Raw genomic sequence first — 20,180 nt, 5'->3', positions numbered from 1 at the left:
TTAATTTTAAAAAATGTCACTTTAATTATTTTATTTTTATTTATAAGAAATGTCACTCTATTATTAAGTGAAGAATAATTAGAAATTGCTAATATAGTCCTCCCATTATATTGACTAATTTCTCCTTGAACACCTTGGCCAACCCAACCTGATCCTATCTATGCCATTTTTGCTCATTAATACTAAATTTTGAATTCTTTGGCCAAATAGTACTATTTTAAGCCTACATAAAATTTAAAAAAAAAAAAAAAAAAAAAAGAAAAGAAAAGAAAAAAGAAGCCTATTTTGAAACTGGACACTTTAAGAGTTGAATTCCACTTGAAACTCAACTTTTCAAGAGGCAAATTTCTTGCCACGTCTGTTGATGTGGCATTTATTAAAATAATGGATCCACTTTTATCTAGACTCTTCAAGAATTGAGTTTACTAATAAAAAGAAAATTGCCAACACCAAAGCTTTTGCCCATTCCCACCTCAATCCACCCCTCAATTCCACATTTGCAACCAACATTTCAATCATACATAGCCAACTCCAATGGGAAAACCATTCCAATCCTTTCAAATGAATACAACACAGCAACCCAAAAAAAAAAAAAAAAAAAATCGAGGGTTTTGTTTTTGGCTAAAAAACTAGTGGATTCAATGATTTCACAGCTTGTTCATGATTTATTAAAAAAAAAAAAAAAAAAACAACAACAACAACAACAACAACAACAGGTTTTTTCGCCAAGCAAGATAATGTTGGTAGAATGGTTATCAGACTTCAATGTAATTGTTGATAAAAAATTGAGTGTCGAATTTGATGAGCAACAAACGGAGTACTTGATATTATTTGCTTGGAGCACAGCAGCGACTCAAGATGACTTGGTGGCTGGGGTTGGCTAGGTGAGTGAGAGAGGAAGAGTGTGATTCAGTAGATTTCCTGAAGTAGTATAGATGAATCTCTCTTCTTGAAGAGTTGAAATCTAGGTGAATCAGTTATTTAAAAACACCACTATTTGGTCAAATAATTTACCAAATAGTATTACTGAGTAGAAAAGGCTGCCTATCTACAGGTTGATGTTACAAAGAACCTAAAATCAAGGAGAAATGCACTTGCTTTTCCAAATAAGCATGACCACCTTTGTAAATACAAATCAATACTTGAGAGTTGAGACCAAACAGGCTATTAAAAACAAAATTAAGAGAACTTAGGGGCAGAAAATAACATATACCTGAACATTTCAGCGTCTTATTTTAAATGAGCCATCAAATATTTTGAAAAAAGAGAGGAAGGAACTACTAAGTAACTCTTCTCTTCTAGAAAACATCAGGCTCCCTAATCCCTATATATACACATCAGTGCTTGTCCTCCTTGGGAATGTCTTTTGGAAGAACCTTTGATTCTAGTTCCTTAGGAACTGCCTTCTCCGCTGCCCTGAAAGATAAGGGAAGAAGAAGAAGAAAAGATACTTATATAACAGTGAACATAAGAATGACAGCAATGCAAATATCGTGTGGCTATTAGGAATACCCAACACTTATATACAATAACACCTACTAAACAGACATGTCAAAACCAGTCACTGAGCCTATTGTAGGAAGGCCCAAGTTGGATTTTCATTCCTAAGTATTAGTCCCAATCATCTAATTCAAGTTTCATTTTAAAATGTCTAACAATTATTTTGATTTGTATCAGTATTGCCCAAACATGCAAATGCATGTTTGGCTGGACAAGTCTTCTACAATAGACTTGAACACCCTTCCAGAGCCAATCAGCCAAGTAATTGATGACTGCTTTTTACCTACCACAAAGAAGGTAATGCAAAGGAAATTGATTCTCTCTTGTCTCTCAAAGGGAAAAGAAAGAAAACAAACCAAAAGGTATGAAAAATTTATAAGCACCAGTAAATGTAAGGGAAACAGAGAAGTAGAAACAAGTATGTAACTAATTTCATGGAAGATGTGCCATAAGTATCCAAAGTTGCAGAAATCACTGTTTCAAGTGGTGTTCAAGAACAAGCAAATTTTTCCAAAGCAATCAGATGGACATCAAAAGTTGTTTTAGCCAGTTTCCTAAACCTACTCAAACCATCATCAGTGGCTAATTGATTAGTTTAAATTTGCTCAGCATCCATAAAACAAGAGAAAATTTGCTTGTGAATTATAGAAAATCCAATATCAGTAGCTAGTCATCACTGGAGCTAGGAAGTGCATGGCTACAACACCCTATTATTATATTAAAAATGTTACTTATGAAGCAATAACTTAATATGTTGTTCAATTGTGTCATAAGCTGAAGATTTTAAGATTACCAATGCGACAAGAAACATGCATTTCCTGTCACCAAATATATAAATAAAACTGAAGATAAATCCTTGACTGGAGATCATATTAACGGCAAGATCTAATTATTTTTGTCACATTCCAAGGTCAGTGAAACAAGGCTTCATATTCTTCCTCATAAAACATTTCAAAACCTGATCCCATGACTAGTAGGTTGACTCAACTCTAGGATCTCTTAAATACTGGTGTGATGTCACAGAATAAGCGACATAAGCCATTGCAAGACCTTAAAAAATGGTTCTAAACAATTCCTTTCTTTGCCTAGTGCGTCTTTAACACGATCTTCATAGGAAAGTTATTCAATACTCTGGAAGCAATGCTCCATCATCACATAAATGGCGAGCCTCGCCATGAATTTAATTAATGGAACTAAATGCGAAAAACCCAATTTTTAGTTGGGTTTTCTTCATCATTCTCCGCATTGTTTAAAAGGGATACGAGCAAAAAACAAAATATGCACATCATATTCTTCATAAATTCATATAATTAAAAAAAAGAAAAAGAAAAAGAAAAAGAAAAAGAAGGTGACAATCCCATATACAGAAAAACACAAACACAAACACTGTATATAAGACTAAAACAATGATCTAAATTCAATCCCAGTGAAGCTTTTAATAAAACCCATTAAAGAAAAAAGATAGAGAAGCTAGCTTACTTGGTGGCAGGGGCGGATTCTTGTTCGAGCCAATGGCGTATGTGCTTGACGTTGCGCCTAAACACCACCGCTGATTGTTTCACATCGCTCCTCAGCAGTAGAATCACCGCGCTAACACCAGCCACTGTCAGTATAAAGTTCGTCAATGCCATTTTTCAAAAACTTTTGGGTACAAAAACAGTGTTACGCTCTAACCCAAAAAATATATACAGTAAAAGGGTTTCTTTTTTCTTATAATCTTACGCTTGGAGAAGAAGACGGGTTAGATTTTTACTTGGGAACCAAATATTGGGCTGTGATTGTGAGCTGTGTATGACTGAGTGAGCCCAGATTGTCCAGATTTTTGGGTCTATTTTTATAGTCCACCTTAAACGCTGTCTGGGATGTGGTTTGGGCTTTCACAATGCCTTTACTGGATTTACCATGCAATATCACCAATATTTCTATTGTTTACTATAAAAAAATAATAATAAATAAATCAAGTTTTATAGAAGTAACAATCCACCTTAATGTTTATGTCTGTATTTTTTTTTTCACTTTCCCCTTTCTCCTTAGACTCTCTCTCTCTCTCAAAATTTTAATTTTTATTTAGAAACAAGGTATCCAAAACTGTTCGAGCCAATAAGTTTGACATAGAAAAATTAATAGTATGTTGATTTATAATAACGATATAAAAGAAATATATCACCAAAAAATATATAAATTAAATTCACTAAAAAGAGAAGAAAATAACATGGGAAGGGGGTAAAGTTGCAAAAAATAAGTATAAGCTTCGTAATTTTGGTGGGTTACGGACTCGCGGGGGCAATTGGCCGCCCCTTTCTACTCCCCTGGCGTCGCCATTGTTAATAAGCCAAATACGAATTTAGAGGCATCAATATTGTTTAGGAAAGGACATGTTAGTGTATTAAAATAGGTTCACTCAAGGACAAAATAAGGATTTAATTGGCTATAGTATTTAATAATGAGTGAGGTGAGATTAGGATGGTTTTATGTTCAAATCTTATTACGAAATCCCATAAAAAAAAAAAATCTTATTACGAAATACTTATATCTATATATATATATATATATATATAAACAAACATTCCTTTCGTGTATTGAATATTAGAAAACAACAAGATTTCTATTTTTCATTGGTTGTGTAAACAGTAGTGGGGGCTTTAGAATTTTTTTTTTTCCTAGAGGTGTCATTAAGAAACTTAAATTAATAATAATTTAGTAAAAAAAGAATTTGAATTTATCGAATTATCGACAAAAAAAAAATGCAAATACATGAAGGTTTTTTTTTAGAAGAAATATATGAAGTTTTACAATTTCCTTTTAAGAGTTTTCATATTCTAAAATAGTTATATGATAGTTCATTATTAATTGTCATTATCTATTATTAATGTGGATAGGTGTGAGTATTTTCTTAAATTTGTATAATATTTTTATTTTTATTCAGTTGTTATTTCCTATTTGTCATTGTTTTTATAAAAAAAATGGTAAATTGCAAAACACACTTTTGAAGTTTGAGAGTGTTTGAATTTTACATCTTAACATTTCAGAAATTGGATTTTACACCACGAAGTTACATTCCGTTTGCATTAACAACCCCTCATGTTAGTCTTTGCTGACATTTCTGTTAAGTGCCACATAAGTTTATGAAGTGTACTAATGATTCAATTGAAACACAACACGTGAATTTTTTTTTTTTTTTTGAGAAAAACAACACGTGGATTTAATTTTACATCTCAGATAAATAACCTAAAAAACTTTAAATTATTTCTACCAAGCTATTAAATAATTTAATTCTATCTTTTACCTCAAAAACACAATAATTTAATTAATTATTATTATTTTTTTACCTCATAGGATGAACAAACCCAGAAAATAAAAAACGAAGAACACGATGAACAAACCAAAAAAATCAAACACAAAAATTCAAACTAGCAAAAAAACAAATTACCACAGTAGATTCAAACCCAGAAAAACACAACCATAAGATTGGAATGAAGAAATAATCGAATCGAGGAAAATTGAAATAGATGTAATGAACAAGAATGTTGGGGAAAAAAAACGAGCATTTTCCTTTGGATCTCAATTGATGAGATCTAAGAGCACTTCGCTAAATAACCCAATCCGTAGCCATCAAGGCACAACAACCCATTTACCCACTAACTACCATGACCCATCAAAACAAAGCCAAAATGCCGATCACCCACTCTTCTGTAGTGTTCAACAAGCCACCGATGAGAGACCATGATTCTAGATATGGGCTCTTCAATCTCAATGTCAATCTCCTAGCCATCAATCTTTGAAACCACCACCAAATCGAGATGAGTAGCGATAGCGAGGCCCGAGAGAGCAAGGAAGAAGTTGAAGAACTTGGGGGTGAAATGAAAGACTGATGATCTTGAGTAACCACAGTAGCCATAGTTAGTACCCCAGCCCTTTGAGTACTGGTATTCTATCTCTCTCTCTTGGTCGGACTGATTTGTGGAGTAATTGTGATTTTTGTTTTAGTTTAGTTCTTTTATTATTTTGATAGTTTCTATGGCCTATGTGGGTATTAATTGAGATTGTATTGGGGTTGGATTTGATGTTAGGAATTTTTGGGATGCCTAGAAAATGTTAAAAAAAAAATTTGAATTATTATTTTTTTTTAAGTTTATGCGACTTTGAATTTTAAAGAATTTAATTTTAATTATTTAAAGTGTTTTTGGTTATTTATTTGAGATGGAATAATTAAAATAGGTAAGTCCATGTGTCATGTTTCAATTGGATCATTAGTACACATCATAAGCTTATGTGACACTTAATAGACATTTTAGCAAAAACTAACGGGAGGGGCTACTAATGCAAACAGAATGTAACTTCAGGGTGTAAAATCCAATTTCAGAAACGTTAGGGTGTAAAATCCAAACACTCCCAAACTTTAGGGGTGTGTTTTGCAATTTACCTTAAAAAATAATTTAAACTAAATGACAAAACTAAACCTATTGGCATTGTATTAATTATTGACCCATATAGTCACATTCATTTATTTATACATAAATAATATACTAAGTGTCTACTTAACTAATCAAATACTAGAAATATCATTTACTTTTTTAACAATATACACACATTTAACAAATTCTCTGTATTTCTAATTATTAAATTATATAAAGTTATATTGTATTTATAATATACATGCACATATTCACATACATCACAATTCACACAAATAATATTATGAAAAATAAATAAATAATGCATACAATTAGTATCACACACATACATAATATAAATTTATAATAAAGAGAAATATTGATTTAGACAGTTAAAGTTAAACAAAAAAAAAAAAAAAAGAGATTCATGAGATTCATGAGAATGAGATTCGAAATCAAATCAAAGAGAGAAAGTGAGAGTATTCTATGTTGTTTTTGGTTATGAAATGGGCTGATCTGTATTGTTATTTGGTTTTGAATTGGGCTGTTAATAGGGAGTGCAAAAATACTTCAAGTGTAAATCAAACTAATAAAACAAATATTTTATATATATATATATATATTATATTTTTCAACTTCCAAGTCAGGGGTTCATTGGAACCCTGAAGATAACGTACAGCAGTCCCTGGTATACACCCTTTGGTTCTATAACCTTGTACATATGAGTTTGGGCAGATCGAGAAACAGAAGCAAGAATAATACAAGTTACTTAAAAGGGATTGTAGTGCTTAAATTTGAAGTAATACACTGGATGATGCCATGATTGTGTCAAATCTTCGTCTGCTTTGGTAGGGTATGCTAGCTGTCAATAAAGAGAGCAAACAAAGTTGGTGTAAATCACTGGCATTTTCATGCCATGTCAGGATAAAGCATGTTAGTCCAACATTTCCCCCACATCACACAGGAAAATAAAATGAAGTATCACAATCTTTCTTTGTCAATACTGCACTTAGAAAACTTGACAAGACACAAAATAGGGTTTCAGGCTTTCGGCATCTTGGGCATCAAGAAAAAACTGTTTGTTTGAAATCTATTTATTTGCATATGCTGAATTCAATTACTAGTGTGTACAAAGATTACTTATGGCATCAAGAAAAAGCTGTTTGTTTGAAAAGCTGACAACCTTTATGATCCATTTGGATTGAAAAGAGGGAGGAAGAGTAGAGTAGAGTTGGTTCAAAATTAGCATAATTTTAGTCAATTCCACTTTGTTCCCCTCTACTCTTCCTTTCTCTCCCTTCAATCCAAACAAACCCTTATTGAATTCACGGAATAGAAAAAGTAAAACAACAACGTCTAGTTACATCCTCTCATATCAAATTCATTGAAAATATGTATAGAATGAGATGTTTCACCAATGAACTTTAGATAAGATATACCATAATGTCCAGTTATCAACAAGTTAAGACCCCCGTGATATAATCTCTGCTATTCACTCAACATTCACAAATCACACACACATTACACTAAACAAGACATGAACAACACCAAATTATATATTATACAAATTGATTAAAACCCAAGCCTAGAGAAGAGAATCTGATTCCAATTTTAGAATCAAGAAAAAGCTAGAATAAGCGCTATTGGTACCCTAGTAATTCCATGGAATCTGAATTCCCCTCTTTCTACAAAAGAAGAAAAAGGAGGAAGATAACAAGTATATAAGAATCCATGTTTTGCATAAATTTTTGTTGTTGTTGTCATATATGACATTTTCTTATCTCTACCTTTTCATTCTTCTCTATTTAGTTCATTAAAATGTTGTTATACCAGAATAATATAATTTAAGCAGGGAAAGTTTACACCAAAGATATATTGATCATGCATGCTTTTGGTGATTTAGAGACTCAATGTGATATTGGCACGGCTCAATCAGATCAAAGGACTCAAACCATTGAGAGCTATGATTTGATTGAGCCATGCCAACATCACGAACTCCACCAAGTATAGCCAAAGTATGAAAAAGGTAAATAATTAAATCAAACTCCATAAACGTCTAGCCTCTCCTTCAATGTCAATGCATGTATTCATGTTGGAAGCATGAATGAAAGTAGAAGCTTTCGATCTTTGCCGCGACACCCGGACTTGATGAGAATGAGAAGCAAGAAAACACACAAAAAAAAAAAAAAAGAAAAAAGAAAAGAAAAGAAAAAAAGAATAGTAAAGAAAAGAAATTACCAGAATCAACAAGGGTGATTTTACACACGAAACAACAAGGGGAATTAAGCTGTTGAAAATGAGTAGTACTAAAAGAGATTAGAATGGATTTGCCTTATATAGGAAATTGAGGGAGTTCTGTACACCAAAAATTCGTTAATTTGATTTCTTGGATGGTGATTGATGCAGTGACCAATGAGAAAAATTCATTTTCTTATTTCGTAATTTTCACCTAATGTTGTTGAGAGTTGAGACTATATCTTACGTCGTACCTAAAGGTCCCACCAATTTTAGATCTTATTTTGATGAATAGTTGTCATCACATTGTTGTCAGCAAACCATCATCTTTGGGGATTTATTTTATTATGAGTAATGTTAGATATACAAAAAATTTCACAATTTTTATTACAATTCACTACTTAGCGAATTGTGAGTGGTAAAAGTATAAGAGCCACCATTTGAGTTACCATTCATAACTTCTCATATGGCAAGTTGTGACACTAGTTGTATGACTTTTTATGTCCTTAAAATTTTCATTATATATATATATAGACCATATCACGCTCACTTATCACTTGGCAAACTTTGAGTATAATATAAAATTTCAAATGATAGCTTTCACTATTGGCTTTAGTTTTATCTTAGAACCTTAATTTTTATGAAGTTTGATGCAAAATGGATATATATTTAGGGCATATGGGATTTCATGTTTTCACTCACTCATCACTCAAATATGGTGGACCCTATACCTAAGAAACTTGTTTGGATTTGTTTTTATTTTCAGTTTCCATAACCTAAAACTCATCAAAAAAGAGTGATGGATGAGTGAAAATGAAAACACATTTTAAGCATATTTGGATTATGAATTATGAGTTATGATGACACTTTCGTAATTTCACTCACCGAATGGGACCATTGCTCAGTGTCTTGTCTAATCAGATAAAGTCTCTTTCTTCTTTCTTTTCTTTCTTTTCTGTTTCTTTCTTTCTTCTTCACACCGATTCTTCTCTTAGTTTATTATTTCTTTTCACACCAATACTTTTCTTAGCTTATTCTTTCTTTCTTTCTTTCTTTCTTTCTTCACACCCGCTTCTCCCATTTGGGGTTGTGATTTGTGTTTAGATTGGGTTGTGCTTTTTGGGCTTGATTTTTGTGTTTAGAGTTTATGGGTTTTATGGGTAGTCGGTTATGGTTTTGAAGGTGGTGGTGGTGGTGGTGTGAGTAAATCTGCTATGGTGGATGGGTTTGGATTTTTTGTGATTTGTGTAATGGTCGGCGGTGGTAGGAAATGGGTGGTTGGGTTGTCGATGGTGGTAGAGGCGGGGTGGCGGGTTTTTTTTTTTTTTTTTTTTGTCTCAACTAGAGTGGGATGTTCACTTTTTTTTTTTTTTTTTTTTCCACACAATGTGAATAACCCATACCGAATCCTTCATTACTCCAGCAGTATCTAACATGTGATCGCCAGGCCAAATTCAATTTTGAACCCCAAAAATCATACAGTCAAAGAGAGAAAGGAAAAAAGCTTGACTTTGATTTTTGACAAAGCTATCCACCGTTAAAGAATGACAGGGTACTGGCTCATGACTTTTTTTATTATCTTATTTTGGTTAAAATTAAAAAATTAATCTTTTAAGTTTCAAAAGTGTTTCGATTTAGGTCCTCCACTCACTTCTGTTAATGCTCTACCGTTTAGTGTTTTTATTTTTTTCTTCCTCAGTTTTTTATATTAAAAAATGCAGAAAAGTAATTTAAATTAAAAAAAAAAAATGAAGACGAAGAAGAAACTGGGCTCAGTGAAGAACTTTGTTCCCCTAGCCACTCTCTCAAGGTTGGACCCAAGGAGCTCCTCTCCAAGATTCGTTCATGGCCAACCACCAAGGTCAACCGGTCTCTGCTCCTCACCGGTCACTGCCGACTATCCTTGATTGGCGGTGGTTGTCTTTTTCTTAACTCGGTTCGAATAGGCCGGTCTTCCTCTCTCTACGTTTTCTCCTCAAACCCTCATTGGAGTTCCAACCCACGGCTGGGCTATGGTGTTTCGTTGGTTTCAAAGTCTTTTGGATTTGGTGAACAACCCGGTTAAGCTCCCTCTCCGATCTGGTCTGTGTCGTTGGATTCTTTCTCTCCAATCCAATATTGGTGTCAAACAAAAAAAATATATATATATTGGTGTCCTTGGATTCTTTCTCTCTGATCTGATTTGGGTTTTCAAGTTTAGTTTTTAGTCAAATCTTTTCTTATTTCTGATTTTGTTTGTTAAAACCAAATGAAGCACAAAAAAAGAAAAACCCAGAAACATTGTTTCATTGTTGAATAAATAATCATTGTTTGTGGGTAGGGAATTTGTAAATTGTATATGTTACTGATGGTTGATGTTAGATAATTGTTTGCTGTGCTTTGTTCTTGTAGGGTCAGTTTTTGCGGCCCAAGCCCAAGGAGGTATGGATTTGGAACCCTCTGAGCCCAAAACAATAAATTTTGTAGAGAGTGGGCGAAAGGGCTAGGCAAATAATGAAAATTACAGTATTAAACAGCAACACCAATGAGAGAAGTTGAATTAATGTGCTCTCGGACTAATGAGTACTCTGTCCGAAGAGAAGTTGTTTGTGTTATTTTGTTTTAGATAGCAATATTAGGATTTGCATAATTTAAAAATTATTGAATAAGTATTAATAAGTTTAACTTAGTTTATTCTTGATATAAGTGGTGAATTCAAAGTAATGCATTTTATATCAAGTAACTTGTTACACGACTTTCCAAATGGCAAATACATGTTGTTTTCTTTATATATTAAAAAAAAAATTCATGCGAAAAATACGGGTCAACTCGACCCAACCCGACCCGAAACCCAATTGACATGAACCCATTTTTAACCCGCTTAAAATGACTTGTTTTTGACTTGCAACCCGATTGACCCAACTCGACCTGAACCCGACCTGCTCCGCCTGCTTTGCCATGTCTATAAGGCGCACATTTGCCACATTCTCATGTGAGAGTGTGTTTATTAGTATCACAAACTTTTCCATAACTTTATTACAATTTTGGTACATGACAATTCGTAAGTGGTGAAAATAAAAGAGTGAGTCCATGATTTTATCACTCATGAGTCGCCATATAGCAAAATTGTGATAAAATTGTGAAAAAGTTTGTGGTATTAGATTTACTCATGTTTACATTTATCGATACACAATGAGTTTTCTCATATTCTAGAGTACAAAGTTGTGTTTGTTTGTATGCATTTTAGCCGAATTTAATATAAAGACCTTGCTTTTGTTAATTAGCTAACTCTATACTCTATTACTATTCTATTTAATTAGCTAACTTCTACCGGTGGGTGGCCAATTAAACCTCCTTTTCTTCATACCACCGTTGGCGCTACAATTCTCTCGAGAGTATTTTCACGCCATCTCCAATCTGTGTAGATTAGTGCATGAGAGAGAAAAGAGAGAGACAATGAGTAAACTCAATAAGGTATTGAGTTACTGTTCATTAATTGTTAGTTTACTGGGCTTGATGCAAGTAGGTTTTAAGTGTTTTTAGTTATAATTTTGGTTGTTACTGCTAAGAGTGTTACAAGTTACAACCATGATACATGCATGGAGGCACGCCATTATATATTATGGTCAAGAAGGCAACAACAAGACGTGTTTTTGTTTACATGCAACAGTACCCATGACCAGTCTAATAAAAGGGCCACAGGGCCATTTTGTTTCTCTTAATTTGGTCCACCTATAAAAAGGGAGATACAAATTTGGGATGAAAGGGAGCATTTTTGAGAGGCAAGGAGAAAAAGGGGAATCGGTTGTTGTAAAACTTTTTTGATATTTTCCAGAAAATAGTGTACTTCTCAACTGATTTTTGGTCGTGGTTTTCTTTGTAATAATTTAATGGTTTTCACGTAAAATTTCTTGTTGCTTTACCATTACTTTATTGTGTTGATTGCCTAGCTAGCTACTAACGCACTAACACTACTGTCCCTCCGAAATTTTTTTCATCAAAGTTATGTTCAAGGTGAAAGATCAGGTCAGAACTGGTCAAGGCAAAAGCATTGCACTTATTAGCTGTCCATTTTACACTTGTCTTTGAGATCTCCCATTTTCAGTGTCCAAGCCCAGTGTTTGGGTAGTAGCTTCTGTGTAATTAATAATAAAGTTTATTATCTCTGTACACCTTTAATATGATGGTCACTTTACAAGTATAAGTGTTTGTAGTGGGGAGTAGGGTTATCCACGAGTTGGGTCGGGTGGGGTTTGTGCCCAACCCGGACTCGGGTGAAGAAAAGTTTAACCTGCAATCGACCTGGTTCGAGTTTTGGGTTTGTCGGTTTGGGTCGTATCAGTTTCGGGTTCGCTAGAGTGGAGCAAAATCTAGGCGGATTTTGGTTGAAATATTGTCAGATCTCGTCATATTTGGTCGGATCTAATGAGATCTGGTTGATATTTCCCTATATCTATAAATATCAAGCCGAGATCTTGATGGATCTGGCCGAAATCTGCCTATTCGACGGAGTTAAGGGTTTGGACTTACCCGTTTTTTGGCCGAATTTGTGATTTCTGATGAGGGAAGAACAGCTCATCGGGCGGTTCAGGTTCGTCAGTTTCTTAGACAGCCAACCTGTAACTTGAACTGATGGTCTCGGGTGCTTGTACCGGCGACCTGCATCCGACCGTGACCAAGCTTTGATCGGGTGGTTTCAGGTGAAGATGATCGGGTTTCGGGCGGTTTGGTTGGGCCAGGCGGGTCGTGGACAGCCCTAGTGGGGAGCAAGGGCTAGGGTTCAAGTCTCTAGGAGTGAGTTTCACATGCATATATACTTAGATTAGCTAAAGTAGAATTTCTATCTTGTATAAATAATAATAATAATAATAATAAATAGGTAAATAAATAAATAAATAAAAAAGTTCTTTGTTCACGATCCAAAAAAAATATGGTCAATTTTTCTGGGCAAATCGTTGGGGATTTTTTTATAGAGAAATCAACCTAAAAATATAATATTTGAAGTAGGCTTAGAGGCATATTAAAGAATGATATTTGTGCTCATTTGATTGAATTTACTATAAGTTTCTAGGCAAATCATCTCTATAATACAACTAAGCTTGTATTATATAAATAGCAATTTTCGAGAATTTTTTGAATTTATCTCTTAAGAGCATTAGCATCAGGTGCGCTAAATGCTAAATTTTTAGCATTTGGCACACCAAACACCAAAAAGCCACTAATATCAGATGTTTCAAATGCCAAACTATTTGGCATTATGCTATAGTACTCTCTTATATTTGAAACAGTATGGTCCAAGGCTATAAACGAACCAAGCTGTTTATGAACAACTCGAGCTCGGCTCGATAAAAAGCTCGTTCATGTTCGTTTGTTTACAAATAAGCCAAGCTTGAGCCTTAGTTTTAGGCCTGTTTGATAAACAAGCCGAGCTCAAGCAAAAAAAATTATTCATGAACAAGCTCATGAACAATAGGGCTCGATACAAAACATGTCAAGCTTAGGCTCGTTTATAGCTTGATATACGTTTACTAAATAAACTCATTACTATGACATTACACATATATTTTGGAATATTAATTTATAACTTGTTTATTCATATATGTTTTGGAATGATAATTTATTTAGATTTGTGAAGATTATAGTTGCACGAATGACAAATGTGAACGTAAAAATTGTATTTTGAACAATTACTCAAGCTATAGACAATGAATGATGATGGATAGATTTAATTATGTAAAGTTGTAATTTAAAAAAAATTCTAATTACGAGTGTTAAAAGCATGATAAAATGAGTATATTATTATTATTATTATTATTATTATAATATTGTTTTTTTGTTTACTTGATTTTTTGTGATATAAGCATTTGATGATGCAATTTTTTTGGATCCCAAGGTAAAAAGCTTGAATTAAACTTGAGTTTGAGCTTGATATTAAGCTTGAACTTGGCTTAACTAATTAATCAAGCCAAACCAAGCCGAGCTCAAGCTCTTTGGCACTCTCACAAGCTTAATTTTAAACATTGTTTTTAGATTTGTCTCAAGCTCAAGTCAAGCTTGAGCATTTGATTTTTATTGACGAGCGAAGCTCAAACACACACTACTCGACAAAACATGGCTCGTTTACAAATCTAGGTACGGAAAGCCTTGCTAAAATTTTTTAATCTTATTTTATTAAACTTTTCTTTCTCTCTCCTTGTGTCTATTGTTCTCTTTCTTCTTCTTCTTCTTCTTCTTCTTCTTCTNATGAGTACTCTGTCCGAAGAGAAGTTGTTCATTGATAATCAAGGGTTACAATTGCTGGAGCTACAACCATGTAAGGTACCCTTTCTCTCTCCTGTTTTTCGATCCCCTCTATCAGAGGTACCCTTCCCTTATATAGCATTGCCTTCTTACATCTCCTCCGTCCATTTGTTCGTCATCCAGGCACCCACTTGAGTACATGTCCCATCACCCCACTTTTAGCCTTATGCGAGTGGCGGTAGCTGAGAAAGCACTGTTCAGGGGTCCTATCCACATAAATGCGGCCAGGAAGGTAGGTGCAGTGCATTAAATGCGGTGGTTGAAGTATGCCTCCTTGATATTTCTCTGTTGTCGTTATCTCTATGTGTGTCCGAGGTCCTCTCCCCTGACACTTGTCAAATAGATCACTTGAACCTCCCATACTCGTGTTTGATCAAACCTCTTCGGATCCGAGGACGCATGACTACTCGGACATATGAGTATCTCCTCGGATGGTATACGTGCTCATCCCCAGGCGTCCCCCATTGGCGTGGGCTTCCGACTGAAGGCCTTATCTCCTCGGATGAAGAGTGTTCCTCATTCAGGGCCTCGGGCCCAATAAGTTGGGCTGGGTTTTTCTCCCCCCACATTAGCCCCTCAAAATTGTAGTTTTTCGTACGCATCCGAAGAGAAAAAGTAGGATTTTGACTTCCCCTGGGGCAAAAGCTTGTAAACAGGCAAACTTGAATTGACACGTGTATAAGTATAGGCACTGCTGCTTCATTAATGTCGCTGCGGCTTCCTTATTCCCCAGGCGCCTCATTAATTGCACCAGGTGACGCTTCGCCCTTCCTATCCAACGGTGATTAAATGATCCAACGGCTGAGGTTGTTCTTCGAAATTTGGGCGGGAGTGCCCCTGACCCCTCGTTTGACCCCGTATAAAGCTTCAGAGGACATTATTTCTTCTTCACTTCGCGAATCTTCAGACGCTCCAGAGAGAACAGACGCACCGCTCCGTCCAAAACTCCCAATCGCTGCTTTCAGGCTTCCTGAGAGCCATCAAAAACCTTCCCACAAGCCTGAAATCCTCTCTCCGATTTAATCCCGGTGAGTCATCGTTCACCAAATCTTTTAATTTTCTCTTCGGCCATCAGTGTCAACTGAGCATCATGGGAAAACTCGAATACATGGTGGATACCCCTGAGCGTTTAGAAGCATTTAGGTCCACGTACCACATTCCCCCCAACGTGGGTGTGAGGTACTGCCCCCCAGAAAAAATTCTAACGGACCGGGAGACGGGAGAAGTAGTTATTCCTCTTATCGCCTTCAAAGAAGGGGGGATGACCATCCCCATGGGTCCCATTACTACTAGCTATCTCCGAAACCATAGGATCACTCCCTGGCAGTGCGCGCCCAACATGTTTAGGATTCTAGGGCCATTGAACACCTTAACCTCCACCTAGGATTGGGCCTCACCTGGCTCGATGTAGTGCATCTGTACGAATGCCACAGCCAGCAAGACGCGGGGTACTACTTAAAATCCCGGTCGGACGTGGTCAGGCTCATTTCTTGCCTCCCCAAATCCAACAAAGGGATGAAAGACGACTATGTGATCGTCTCGGGTGCATGGCATGACGGCCATCACTGCCCGACTAAGCGTGGAAAGCCAGGTGGGCCATGCTAGATTTAGGCACACTAACCATAGGCTTAGAGTCCTTGTATTTTAATCGTTTTCGGTTTCCTTTGTGACACTGTTTTTGAGTCCCTAACATAGCTCTGCTGTGCCTTGAAACAGATAAAAACCACGTATCTCCTCGGCTAAGCCTTACGAACGTCGCCGCCCTCAACTTCCTGTTGAGATCTGAGATTTTCGTGAGCGAAGACGGACAGCTCCGATCAGCACCCCTGATTCTGGGCTACACAGGATATCCAAAGGGTTACCAACCGGTCGGCAACGCAATTGTTCAGGGGGACCATCGCCTTGCTCGTATTGACGTTGGTTGGAAGGGTTTTTTGGCTCCGTATGATCTAGAACCCGTACCACACCCACGACCCCAAGCTATACCTCCTCTCGTCCAACCACTCCAGCAAGTCCCTCTCGTACAGGCAGCTGAAGGCGAAGGGGTGGCTCTTCCACCTCCTCGCTAGAGGAGCAGATTGATAGATTCAAGTTTGAGGGCGAGGATTCAGGAGACGTTCGAGTGATAGAGGTTTCGGACGCCGAGGAGGGTTCCGACAAGCACTCCGGCGTTCAACTTAATTTGTTAGCTACCGTTTCTGAAAGCTCCTCGGACGACAACATGGACTTGAGGAGTTTGATGAAAGGTAGGGGAAAAAGCCCGAGCAGAAAGGGGCTGGAACATCAAAAGTAACGGTGACACTGCCTCCAGCGCCTGCGCAGGTTCCCGACCCAAGTCTGAAGCCCAATCCAGACTTGAAGAAGAAGAGACAACACTCTGAGGTCGGAGAAAAACAAGTGCCGCTAGACAAAGGGGCTAAGCAGCAGAAGGTGGACAACCGAGCACACAGGGCCCAGTCTGTCGAAAGTCGAGAAGAGGTTTTCGTGGCAGACGTCCGCCGAGGGGGAGGACCGCGAATCTGGTCCCCCAGATTGGAGCTGGATGGCGCTCCAATCCTGTGGGACACTTCCCTCAGGAATTATGATGAGGGAGGGCAGGCTATGTCGCCGAGGCCTTGCAGCAACCACTCCTCCTCCCCACGACATGGAGTCCTACAGGCGCTTCAACCCGCAGGAGCTCTTCATGTCCCTTAAGAGGGACCTAGCCATGGTGAGTGCGCCACTTATGAGTTGAAGTTTTATACCTAATTGGTTTTGTTTCTCTTTTTAACATTGAAAGTGTTGTCGTGTAGGTTACTCAGCAAGTCTACGTGGCTGAGGGTTTGAGCAAGGACTCCTGGGTCAAGGCCCAAGCAGCAAACCAGTCCTGGCTTGAGGCGGAGGCATCCCTTGGGAGGCTGAAAGAGGAGCATTCTAAGGTGTCTGAGGAGCTCAAAGAGGTGATCTCCCAGAATAAGAGCCTTGACGCCGGGCTTAAAAACGCTGAAAAACAAGCCGAGGAGCAGCGAAAACAGCTGAATGCCACAGAGGTCAATTTAGCCACCGAACGAGAGCTGGTAAAAGGCCTCAGGGCTGAGCTGCAGAAAGCTAGAGAGAACGCCAAAGCAGCCGAGCAAAAGGTTCAATTGGCCAAGGAATCAATTGAAGCCGAGAAGAAGGCGGCGTACCAGCTGGGGGCAGATGAGACAGCACAGCAGCTCACTGAGCAGTTTGCTTCAGTTTGTCGCGAGTACTGCGACAAAACCTGGGAGAAAGCCTTAGACGCAGCTGGAGTGCCCTCGGACTCCCTCCTGAGGTTACCTGGGAGCGTCTACTACGAAAATGATATCCGAGAGATCCCAGTGGACGAGTCCTCTGCTCCCCCGCCTCATGATGCTTCTCGGCCAAGCCAGACCAGCCAGGCTCCTCCGTCCACCCTTGGGGCAGGTAAGGAAACTGGTCAGCCAGGCGCCAAAGATCAGCCTGCTGATACAGCCAAAGGAAAAGACCAAGGGTCCGGCGGAGAGAAAAAGACCTCCTAAAGCCTCTGCTCAGACAGGCCAAGCTGCTGACCCCGTGCTTCCTCCCGCAAAAGAGTAGACACATAGGGTTTTCCTTTTGCATTTGTATTTTTGTTTTCTGTTTAAGATATTGTACTTTTTCCTTTCTTAAATGGAATGACCCCCTATTTATCCTTGATGTCTTTTGTACATGCTTTATTATTTACTGTTGGCGTTCATACAATCATACATTCCAATTGTGACACAACAATAATGTAAGTAATCTGACTAATGCATCGTACTGGCGGTGTGAGTAATAAGAACTAATGCTGAAAAAGGATAGGCCGAATAAGAGCTGTTGATGAGCAGTGTTTAGAATAAAAGCATACGCGAGTTTCGCACTCCCTTCCAAACAAGACGTAGGTTATTACCCCTAGGTTTCTAATTAAACATAGCGAAGGAAAACATTCATAAATTAGAATCAGCTTAAACGCAAGTAGGGATCTTAGAGTGCTGACCAATCCTAATCACCTGGTCCGAGGACTACAGGCGTGGCGGGATTTAAGTTTAAACACTAGAAAAGTCACTGAGTGCTAACACTGTAGAGAAGCGACTGAGTGCTAACTAACCCAAATCATCTGGTCCGAGGACTACAGGCATGATTGGATTTAAGTTTAAACACTATAGAAAAGTAACGGAGTGCTAACTAACCCAAATCATCTGGTCCGAGGACTACAGGCATGATTGGATTTAAGTTTAAACACTGTAGAGAAGTGACTGAGTGCTAACTAACCCAAATCATCTGGTCCGAGGACTACAGGCATGATTGGATTTAAGTTTAAACACTGTAGAGAAGTGACTGAGTGCTAACTAACCCAAATCATCTGGTCCGAGGACTACAGGCATGATTGGATTTAAGTTTAAACACTGTAGAGAAGTGACTGAGTGCTAACTAACCCAAATCATCTGGTCCGAGGACTACATGCATGATTGGATTTAAGTTTAAACACTATAGAAAAGTAACGGAGTGCTAACTAACCCAAATCATCTGGTCCGAGGACTACAGGCATGATTGGATTTAAGTTTAAACACTGTAGAGAAGTGACTGAGTGCTAACTAACCCAAATCATCTGGTCCGAGGACTACAGGCATGATTGGATTTAAGTTTAAACACTGTAGAGAAGTGACTGAGTGCTAACTAACCCAAATCATCTGGTCCGAGGACTACATGCATGATTGGATTTAAGTTTAAACACTATAGAAAGTAACGGAGTGCTAACTAACCCAAATCATCTGGTCCGAGGACTACAGGCATGATTGGATTTAAGTTTAAACACTGTAGAAAATACCTTACGCAGAGAGTTGACACGTCGGTTGAAGAAAATTTTATTCAATAAAAGTACCTCTTGAGGTTATTTACATTCACGGGCGCGGTATTACATGACCATCTAGATCTTCTAAGAAATATGCCCCAATGCCTGCTCCTGAGGTGATACGATATGGTCCTTCCCAATTGGTCCAAGTTTTCCCCAAGCCGGGTTCTTTGCGGTGCCTACAACTTTCCTTAGCACCAGATCGCCAGGCTCTAGTGGCCTTAGCCTTACGTTAGCATCATAGCCTTGCCTGAGTTTCTGCTGGTAATGTGCCAGCCGAACCATTGCATTCTCCCTTCTTTCCTCAATCAGGTCTAAGCCCATCTGTAGTTGCTCATCGTTATCGGCCGGGCTGAATGAACTTGTTTTCATCGTTGGAAACCAGTCTCCAAAGGAATGACAGCTTCAGCCCCATAGGTCATTGAGAAGGGGGTCTCCCCAGTAGACCTACGAGGCGTAGTCCTGTAAGCCCAGAGTACGTGCGGGAGTTCGTCCACCCATTTGCCCTTCGCGTCATCTAATCTCTTCTTTAAGCCATTCAGTATGACCTTGTTGACGGCTTCTGCCTGTCCATTACCCTGGGGATAGGCTGGAGTGGAATATCTGTTCGTGATTCCCAGCTCACTGCAGTAGTTCCTGAATGCCCTGCTATCAAACTGCAAGCCGTTGTCCGAGATGAGAGTGTGAGGAACTCCGAACCGGGTGACAATATTCTTCCACACGCAACTTTTGCACATCAACGTCTCTCTCTCTCTCTCTCTCTCTCTCTCTCTCTCTCTCTCTCTCTCTCTCTCTCTCTCTCTCTCTCTCTCTCTCTCTCTCTCTCTCTCTCTCTCTCTCTCTCTCAGGCAAGCCATCAATCTCACCAAGTTGTCCACCATGCTACACTGCCGAGCTCGCCACTCCATCCACCAAACCCA

General features: G+C 37.9%; 2 protein-coding genes across 2 annotated transcripts; one reads left to right on the top strand and one right to left on the bottom strand.

Moving 5' to 3' along the window:
• Nucleotides 1–1,098: 1,098 nt before the first annotated feature.
• Nucleotides 1,099–3,217, bottom strand: LOC112033424 (uncharacterized). The gene is made up of 2 exons (XM_024066196.2): nt 2,980–3,217; nt 1,099–1,416 (listed from the first exon to the last, which is right to left on the bottom strand). The coding sequence occupies exons 1-2, from the start codon at nt 3,129–3,131 to the stop codon at nt 1,338–1,340; spliced, it is 231 nt and encodes a 76-aa protein (XP_023921964.1). The 5' UTR covers nt 3,132–3,217; the 3' UTR covers nt 1,099–1,337.
• A 13,834-nt stretch (nt 3,218–17,051) lies between these two features.
• LOC136066931 (uncharacterized) lies at nt 17,052–18,084 on the top strand. The gene is made up of 2 exons (XM_065772000.1): nt 17,052–17,118; nt 17,201–18,084. Exons 1-2 carry the CDS (start codon nt 17,053–17,055, stop codon nt 17,927–17,929), a joined length of 795 nt encoding a protein of 264 aa, XP_065628072.1. The 5' UTR covers nt 17,052; the 3' UTR covers nt 17,930–18,084.
• Nucleotides 18,085–20,180: the final 2,096 nt, after the last annotated feature.

The sequence above is a fragment of the Quercus suber genome, unplaced genomic scaffold (assembly GCF_002906115.3).
Source record: "Quercus suber isolate HL8 unplaced genomic scaffold, Cork oak 2.0 scaffold_52, whole genome shotgun sequence".
NCBI lineage: Eukaryota > Viridiplantae > Streptophyta > Magnoliopsida > Fagales > Fagaceae > Quercus > Quercus suber.
The sequence above is the reverse complement of the archived record's forward strand: the minus strand, read 5'-3'. Positions and strand labels throughout refer to the sequence as shown.

Coding starts and splice junctions, on each gene's coding strand:
- LOC112033424 (XM_024066196.2), bottom strand. CDS start 3,131: ATGGCATTGACGAACTTTATACTGACAGTGGCTGGTGTTAGCGCGGTG. Junction 1,417..2,979: donor GAATCCGCCCCTGCCACCAA/GTAAGCTAGCTT, acceptor CTTATCTTTCAG/GGCAGCGGAGAAGGCAGTTC.
- LOC136066931 (XM_065772000.1), top strand. CDS start 17,053: ATGGAGTCCTACAGGCGCTTCAACCCGCAGGAGCTCTTCATGTCCCTT. Junction 17,119..17,200: donor TTAAGAGGGACCTAGCCATG/GTGAGTGCGCCA, acceptor GTTGTCGTGTAG/GTTACTCAGCAAGTCTACGT.